General features: G+C 37.7%; 1 protein-coding gene across 1 annotated transcript in view; it reads left to right on the forward strand.

Moving 5' to 3' along the window:
* Positions 1 to 3,189, forward strand: part of DECR1 (2,4-dienoyl-CoA reductase 1) — a 41,940-nt gene extending 38,751 nt beyond the window's left edge. Inside the window, exons 8-10 of the mRNA XM_012465092.2 lie at positions 1,136 to 1,282; positions 2,135 to 2,197; positions 2,296 to 3,189. Of these exons, the coding sequence (XP_012320515.2) occupies positions 1,136 to 1,282; positions 2,135 to 2,197; positions 2,296 to 2,355 (270 nt within the window). The 3' untranslated portion in view covers positions 2,356 to 3,189. The remainder of the gene's footprint in view (positions 1 to 1,135; positions 1,283 to 2,134; positions 2,198 to 2,295) is intronic.
* Positions 3,190 to 9,693: the final 6,504 nt, after the last annotated feature.

The following is a 9,693-nucleotide window of genomic DNA, read 5'->3' on the forward strand; positions in this document are numbered from 1 at the left end:
TCTTATTTATCTGTCACGTTAATACTAAACAGTCTAATGAAATTAGTGGAGAAAACCTTAAAAACATACCTTAAAACACATGATTCAAGGTGGCCCTGTCCTAAGCATATCTGAAAAGAAGCTTATAGACATAGAGGCTTCTCTCCAAGACCCTCATATCTAGGGGAAAAAAATCACCTGCATTTTACTTATTTATTTATTTAACATATATTTATTGTCTGCCCTCTGTATGCAAGGGTACTGAGAAAGATACAGAAATACCTTGGAGAAAGTGCTTACCAGCAAGAAATTTATAGTCAAGCCACTGAGATAGGAGTTGTACCCAAATAATAAGTATTTACTGTTAAAGAGATTAAAAGAAAGCTGAAATGTAGAAACTCCTTAGCATGCACTTTTTAGAACCAGGATTGGGACCAGTTGCTACACCTTGTCTCTGGGCTTTATAGCCTCCTGGGAAGAACTGGAGGTCTCTCATGGAGTCCCCTGAGTGTTTGTTCTGTCTTATGCCTGTGCTACTGAGAATAACTGTCACCTAAATTTCAAGTCACTAGTACAGAAAAATTCAGTTGTTTTTATTAATCAGTGCACATACGTAATTCATCTTGGTCTGTTCCATCACATCATTGGCAGAAAGCAAATTGGCCAATTTAGTTACAGTTTTTCTCTCTCTAGAATCTAATTGAATTTCTACATACTTGTTTTCTTCCTTTCCCAATATTTTGGGATGAAAGAAGAAAATAAATTTCCTCTTAAATATTTCCCATGAGTCACTTTTCTGTGTTTACTAAATAAAAAGCTAGTAATACCACTGCCTTTACACTAAGCTTATACATATTTCAGAGTACTTTAATATACATTTTCTCATTTGAGGCTTGTAATAATTTTGTGAGGTAGCTAAGATATATATCCTTATTTTACGTAGAAGAAACTAAGATTAAAAGGGTTATATTTTCCAGTGATCTACTTTTTTTAAAGAAGAATTTGGTGAAATTCTTTTTTACTTACAAAGTCTAAGATGTTAAGCTGCATGGTAGCATGCCATTTTGTACACATTTTTTTTCTTAAGTAGGAAAGGAAAGTTTTTCAGTTGCACTGAAAAACTCAACACAACCTAATTGTTTTCTTAATTTCTAAGGGTGCCTTTAGCCGTCTGGACCCAACTGGAGAGTTTGAGAAAGAAATGATTGACAGAATTCCCTGTGGTCGCCTGGGGACTGTGGAAGAACTTGCAAATCTTGCTGCTTTCCTTTGTAGTGATTATGCTTCTTGGATTAATGGAGCAGTAAGCGTTATTTCTCTTCACTTTTTTTCAGGAGTGTGTTTAGGGCAGGGAGGACTGTTGTGGAACCAATCGTGACAGTGCTGAATGTAAATACGATTTAAAATATGTATTTAGCTGTAAATAATATCAAAATATTACATATATTGTTTAGCCTATGACATTTATTCAGTGATGTATTCATCTGTTCTCACACTGCTAAAGATATACCTGAGACTGTGTAATTTATAAAGAAAAGAGGTTTAATTGACACAGTTCTGCATGTCTGAGGAAGGCACAGGAAATTTACAATTATGGCTGAAGGGGGAGAGTCACGTCTTACATGGGAGCAGGCAATAGGGAGAGAGAAAAGGGAGACAAAGATAGAGAGAGAGGTGTGTGTGTGAAGGGGAAGGAGCCCCTTATAAAACCATCAGATCTTATGAGAACTCACTCACTATAATGAGAACGGCATGGGGGAAACTGCCCCAATGATCCAATCACCTTCTACTCCTACCGAGTCACTCCCTCCACATCTGGGGATAATTGTGGGGATTACAATTCAAGGTGAGATTTTTGTGGAGACACAGCTAAACCATATCAAGTGATAAATTAATAGATGCAAGTTACCTTGGTAGATATACCTCTAAGATGATCTTCAAGATTTGGTAGAGTTTTGAAATTGTGAAGATGTTAGAAATAGGATTTTAAACTGAATAAATCAGTTTAGGTCTAATCATGAGTTTTGTCTTTAAAATTTCATCTTTGATTAAACTGCCAAAGAGATATTCCATCCAATTAGTATGAGAAATGGTTAGTGGTTCAGAAACTTTTTAAAAGAAGTTAGTTTCAGAGTTTAAAAATTTGTTTTTCCAGGTCATTAAATTTGATGGTGGAGAGGAAGTACTTATTTCAGGGGAATTCAACAGTCTGAGAAAGGTAATGCCATTTTGTGTGTATAATGTAATATCAGCAGATAGGATACTAGCTTTAAAAACTTGTAAAAAGCATATTAAATTGACATCTTTTTGTGTTAGGTCACCAAGGAGCAGTGGGACACCATAGAAGGACTTATCAGGAAGACAAAAGGTTCCTAAGACCACTCCGGCCTTCATCCTGATTATAAACAAGGGAATAGAAATGAAACAAACTATCTCTTATCTTTTGACTATTGCAAGTCTAATAAATTGTTAATTAACAAATATTCATTGAGTATGTATTATGTACCAGGCCAGTGATAGCCATTGTATATTCAAAGATGAAAGGTAAAGGCTTTGATAGAGGTAAAAAATGCTTAGAAGTGCAGAGAGAACAGATCTTTTTGGCTTGGAAAATCAGGAGAAACTCAATGGTGGGAGTGGCATTTGAGTTACATATTGTACTATACCTATAATGATAGGGCCTAAAAGAAAGAAATTAGAGTATACATACTACATTTAATAGACTATGCCTTTCTAGTATATTTTCTTTTCACTAGACTTCTGAATTGTCTTCTTTGGGTAACTTAGTATTAAGTTAATTTTTACTAACGACCTTTCTGTAACCTTTTATTTTTAGTACTACCTATTTGTAGCCAGGTATTTTATTTAATACTGAATAAGCTGTAGCCCTTGCCCTCTTGAAATTCGTTATCTAGCAAGATAGTCAAACTTATAAATATTATTTATGATACATTGTGATAAGTATTATTGCAGCAGTATTTAAATGTGGAGGAGGAAGTAATTCATTCTGTCTCCAGAATTTAGAGAATGTGATGCCTAGGAGATAGCATGCCATCCCAGCTGTAAAAGAAGAATAGATTTCTCTGGGTAAAAATGGTAAACAAAGTCTATAAAATATTTTTGTATATCATCTGATTAAGTTTCATCTTTGGTTTGACTAATTTGTCATCCTGAGAATCAAATAATAATAAATCCAAAGTTTCAAGTCTACAGAGCTATACTTTTGAGCCTATATTTTTAAAATGTACACTTTGCTTTCCCAGAGTCACTCATAACATGTTCACTAGACTGACTATCTCCATTGCCTAAGTTGCCAGGAGAGGAAACCAGCTTCTGTCTTTCCTCATCTGAATAAATCTGCAAAGGAATCCAGTTTTCCTGTTTGAATTTGTATGCCACAAGCCCCATATGGAAACTCCTATTACATTGACAGTTAATTGTGTACATAAATTACATTTATTACATTTAATTGTGTATATATAGAGGAATGTTATAGGTTTGGAATAAGTGGCCTGACATTTTCTCCACATGCTTGCAATACAGTACTCTTAAAATGCAGACAAGTACCTAGTCTCTATTTTACCTTTAGTACTAACTCTGTGTATTAGTCTTTTCTCACGCTGCTAATAAACACGTAACCAAAACTGCGTAATTTATAAAGGGAAGAAGTTTCATTTACTCACAGTTCAGCATGGCTAGGGAATGGCCTCACAATCATGGAAGAAGGTGAATAAGGAGCAAAGTCATATCTTACATGGCGGCAGGCAGGAGGGCTATGCAGGAGAACTCCCAGTTATAAAACCATCAGATCTTGTAAAACTTATTCACTATCACACTACTGTGTTGATATTGTGTTCACACATCTGTAGTGATGAATGAGTTTATCACTCATTCCATTTCCAAACCCACCTTCCCATCCACCTCTCCCCCAACACACAAAGACCTACTCTTTCCCTCCACTGATTCCACCAATATAGCCATATTTCTCCTTTTGGTTAAATTGATACTAAATATTTACACTTATATAACTTAATAAATATTATTTTTTCCAGTGTTTTCTCAACCTTTTTTTTTAAAAAAAATTCAGATTATGTGATAAATCAGATTCTTTTTAAGATAAATATTATTTTTAGTATTCTATTGTTTTGATGTATCATAATTTAATTATTTATTGGAAATAGGGCTATTTATATTTATTATTTTTATCTTTAAAAATTTTTATAGAGACTGTTTCTTGCTATATTTATCAGGCTGGCCTTGAACTTCTGACCTCAAGTGATCCTTCTGCCTTGGCCTCCTGAAATTCTGGGGTTATAGGCATGAGCCACTGAGCCTGGCCTTTGTGTTAAAATGTTTTATTATTTATTTATTTTAAAATATATTTTATTGTACTTTAGTTTCTGGGGTACATGTGCAAAGCATGCAGAATTGTTGCATAGGTACATACATGGCAATGTGGTTTGCTGCCTCCATCCCCCTGTCACCTATATCTGGCATTTCTCCCCATGTTATCCCTTCCCAACCTCCCTACCCCCACGCTGTCCTTCCCCTGATCCCCCACAACAGACCCCAGTGTGTGATGGTCCCCTCCCTGGGTCCATGTGTTCTCATTGTTCAACACCCACCTTTGAGTGAGAACGTGTGGTGTTTGTTTATCTGTTCTTGTGTCCGTTTGCTGAGAATGATGGTTTCCAGATTCATCCATGTCCCTACAAAGGACACGAACTCATCATTTTTTATGGCTGCATAGTATTCCATGGTGTATATGTGCCACATTTTCCTTGTCCAGTCTATCCTCGATGGGCATTTGGGTTGGTTCCAGGTCTTTGCTATTGTAAACAGTGCTGCAATGAACATACATGTGCATGTGTCTTTATAATAGAACAATTTATAATCCTTTGGATATATACCCAATAATGGGATTGCTGTGTCAAATGGAATTTCTGTTTCTTTGTGATGTTCTCTGTATTTCCTGGACTTGAATATTGGCCTGCCTTGCTAGGTTGGGGAAGTTCTCCTGGATAATATCCTGAAGAGTGTTTTCCAGCTTGGATTCATTCTCTCTGTTACATTCAGGTACACCTATCAAACGTAGATTAGGTCTTTTCACATAATCCCATATTTCTTGGAGGCTTTGTTCATTTCTTTTCACTCTTTTTTCTCTAATCTTGCCTTCTCATTTTATTTCGTTGAGTTTATCTTCAATCTCTGATATCCTTTCTTCTGGTTGGTTGATTCGGCTATTGAAACTTGTGTATGCTTCAAGAAGTTCTCGTGTTGTGCTTTTCAGCTCCATTAAGTCATTTATATTCTTCTCTAAACTGTTTATTCTCGTTAGCATTTCGTCAAACCTTTTTTCAAGGTTTTTAGTTTCTTTGCATTGGGTTAGAACATGTTCTTTTAGCTCAGAGAAGTTTGTTATTATCCACCTTCTGAAGCCTGTTTCTGTCAGTTCCTCAGACTCATTCTCCATCCAGCTTTGTTCTTTTGCTGGTGATGAGTTGTGATCCCTTGGAGGAGGAGAGGTGTTCTGGTTTTGGGTGTTTTCATCCTTTTTGTGCTGGTTTCTTCCCATTTTTGTGTATTTATCTACCTGTGGTCTTTCTAGTTGGTGACTTTTGGATGGGGTCTCTGAGTGGATGTCCTTTTTGTTGATGATGAAGCTATTTCTTTCTGTTTTTCAGTTTTTCTTCTAACAATCAGGTCCCTGTGCTGTAGGTTCACTCCAGACCCTGCTTGCCTGGGGATCACTTGCAGCAGCTGTAGAACAGTAAGGGTTTCTGCCAGTTTCTTCTTTTGTTAGCTTTGTCCCAGAAGGGTACCCACCAGATGTCAGCCTGAGCTCTCCTTTATGAGCTGACTCTGGATATATGGGGGTCAGGGAGGTGCTTGAGGAGATAGTTTGTCCCTTTTAGGAGCACAAGTGTTGAGCTGTGAGCTCCATTGTTCTGTTCAGAGCTGCTGGGCAGGTACGTTTAAGTCTGCTGCAGCGGAACTCATAACCGCCTTTTTTTCCCAGGTGCTCTGTCTTGGGGAGGTGGGGCTTTATAAGTTCCTGATGTGCTGCTGCCTTTTTTCAGAGATGCCCTGCCCAGTGAGGAGGTAGCCTAGTCACAGTCTGTGAGCAAAGGCATTGCTGAGCTGCTGTGGGCTCTGCCTAGCTGTTGTGTGAACTTCCTTGCAGTTTTGTTTATAGAGGTATAGTTAGAACTGCCTCTGTAATGGCGGACTGCCTCTGTAATGGCGGACTGCCTCTGTAATGGCGGTCTGCCTCAGTAATGGCAGACTGCCTCTGTAATGGCTGATTGCCCAGTAATGGCGGACTGCCTTTGTAATGGTGGACTGCCTTTGTAATGGTTGACTGCCTTGGTAGTGGCAGACTGCCTTGGTAATGGCGGATGCCCTTCTCTTGACAGAGCTCAACTGTCCTGGGTCCGGCTGTGCTTGCTGCAAAACTCTCAATCCAGAGCATTTCAGATTGCTGGTCTTTGTGGTAGTGGGACCTGCTAAGCCAGATCACCGAGCTCCCTGTTTCAGCCCGCTTTTTTTCAGTTGAATGGGTGGTTCTGTCTCCCAGGTGTTCCAGGCGCCAGTTGAAATGGCTTCCCAGATTTGTGTGAGTTTTTGTGCGGAGACCCAGCTGAAACAGCTGTGCTGGAAACTTGTGGTGCTTTTCAGCCTGGGAATCTCCTGGTCTGTGGGCAGTAATAACTCGTTTGGAAATGTGGTGTTCACTCACCCTCTGCATTGTTCTCTCTGGGAACTGCACTCCAGAGCTGGTCCTATTCGGCCATCTTGGATCCCTCCAAGCAAGATTTTTTATTTTTTAATGTTTTTCAAGAATGCTGATGCCTCTCCCAATGCTTTTTAAAATTAGTGTTAATATTACTTTTGATTGACAAATCACAATTGAATTCATTTATGGGGTGCCCTGTACATTTAAGGGATACAGTGTGATGTTTTGATAAATGTGTATAATGTGGAATGATTAAATCAAGCTAATTAACATATCTGTCACCTCTCTTACCTATTGGCTTTTATGGAGAGACACTTGAAATGTAATTTTAATAGTTATTTTAAAATATACAACACATTATTATTGACTGTAGTCATGCTGCAATAGATCTTAAAACCTGTTCTTGCTATATGAAATTTTGTACGCTTTGATCAGAAATCCCTAACTCCCTTCTCCCCACTCCCCAACCTCTAGTAAACTATCATTCTACTTTCTTTCTTTCTTGTTTTTTTTTTTTTGAGATGGAGTCTTGCTCTTGTTGTCCAAGCTGGAGTCCAATGGTGCGATTTCAGCTCACCACAACCTCTGCCTCCTAGGCTCAAGTGATTCTCCTGCCTCAACCTCCCGAGTAGCTGGGATTACAGGTGCATGCCACTACGCCCAGCTAACTTTTTGTATTTTTAGTAGAAAAGGGGTTTCACCATGTTAGCCAGGCTGGTGTTGAACTCCTGACCTCAGGTGGTCTGCTCGATTCAGCCTCCCAAAGTGCCAATCATCATTCTACTTTCTACTTCCATGAGTTCAACTTTATTGGATTCTATACATAAGAGAGATCACAGGTTACTTTTATTTTTCAGTATTATAAACTTTGAACATTTTTGTGTGTAACACATTTTTAATATTTGGAAATTTTCCCTCATTTCTTGAAATAGTATTAATCAAAGTTATGAAGCTTTTAAAGTTTTTTTGATATACATATCCAATTGTTATTCTAAAGATTTGTATGAGTTTAAACCCACCTGAGTAATGTGTGACAATGCCCGTTTCAACAAATACCTGCCAACAATGAAAACTATTCAGCTATTTTACATGTAACAAATGAAAGTTCCATTAAAAAGTTATTTAATTATTAGTGAGATTGCATACTTTTTTACAGTTATGAATTTCTTGTCTTTTTATCTATTGGTATCTTAATGGGGTATCGTAAAAATTTTGATTTGTATGAGTTTGCATGCAATTTTTTCTTCTGCTAGAGAAAAAGTAGTTCTTTTAATAGTTTCTTAGTCATTTATTACATCATTATTATGTGTTATTACAAATGGTTGATGAGAAAGTAAAGCTTGCCAGCCTGGCAGAGAGGATCAGAGAAGGGAGATCATGGAGATATTGACTAACAGATATTTTTTTCTGAGTCTGAAAGATTATCCATATTGTTTATGGATAATCACTGTATTCTATGACAGACCACATGTGGACTGTAACCACATCGGTGTTCACCTTAAGAATGATTACTTTGTCACTCAATACCTTCTATAAGAGTCCTGCTTCTGTTGTACTAGTGGAAGAGTTAGTACTCAGTGAATTGAAGATTATTGGTAACAGTATCACTCATCTTCCGATTAACATGTGAAAACACCTCCAGGAAATGTTTCAGGTATAGAGTGACAGCCATTGTTTCCTTATTGTTCTTGTGGAAACTAAAGCAATGAGAATTTAATGACTTTGAATTATAGAATTTTAGAACTGGAAAAGCCTTAGAAAATGCAAATTCTCAATGTTTTTATTTTACAGTTGAGGAGGCTGCAGACCTAGAAAGTTATATAACTTGCCCTAGGTCACACAGTAAGTCAAGCTCACGTCTCTCACCCAGTTGGATATTTCTTGCTATCATAACTTAAATCAAGACACAATACCAGGGTTTTTAGGAGATAACAGTTACATTACAAAAGCCTTGAAGAGGAGAAAGCCCGTCATTTTTTTTAGCTTGTTAGTTGAAGTATGACTTCTAAAAATGCACAAATCATGAATTATTACAATACAAATGCACTCAGGTAACCATTCTCCAGGTCAAGAAACAGAACATTACCAGGAACCCAGAAGCCTCCCTTCTGCTTACCATCGTGACTCCCTTCCTCCTTCTCACAACTAACCACTGTCTTGAATTCTAACCCCATCGTTAAGCTGTTTTGGGATTTATATAAATAGAATCACAGAATATATATTCTTCTGTTTTCTTTCTTTCTGTATAGCAATTGCCAATGCATTCTCATTGTTATATTTTATAGAATATAAGGAGTATATGAATATACCACAATTTGTTAGTTCTGCTCTTGGTGGACATTTGGATTATTTCTAGTTTGAGGGCATGCCAAATACAAAGCTACCATGAACAATCTATTCTTTTGGCGAAAATATATACACCTTTGTCTGTTAGACTGATAATACTTAGAAGTGAAATTTCTGGCTTATAGGGTATGCGTATTTTCAAATTTAGTAGACACTGTCAATGGCTTCGAAGACTATTTACAATTTAACCTCCCACCAAGCTGTTTGGGAACTTCTACCGTGCTGCATCCTCACCAGTAGTGAGCATTCGCACTCTCTTTACTTTAAGCCATTCATGAGTGTGTGGTGGCATCTCATTTGTTTTAATTTTGTTTGTTCGAGACAGAGTCTCACTCTTGTCCCTTAGGCTGGAGTGCAGTGACATGATCTCAGCTCACTGCAGCTTCAACTTTCTGGGCTCAGGTGATTCTCCCTCTCTAGTAGCTGGGAATACAGGTGTGCATTACCATGCCTAGCTAACTTTTTGTAGAGACAGAGTTTCGCCAGGTTGCCAGGCTGGTCTCAAACTCCTGGGCTCAAGCGATCCTCCTGCCTCAGCCTCCCAAATGCTGGGATTTCAGGCGTGAGCCACTGCACCTGACCAATTTGCATTTCTTCTGATTCCTAATAGAGTTGATTACTTTTTATATGTT

Source organism: Aotus nancymaae, unplaced genomic scaffold, assembly GCF_030222135.1.
Source record: "Aotus nancymaae isolate 86718 unplaced genomic scaffold, 86718_ANA_hifiasm-v0.15.2.pri h1tg000036l, whole genome shotgun sequence".
NCBI lineage: Eukaryota > Metazoa > Chordata > Mammalia > Primates > Aotidae > Aotus > Aotus nancymaae.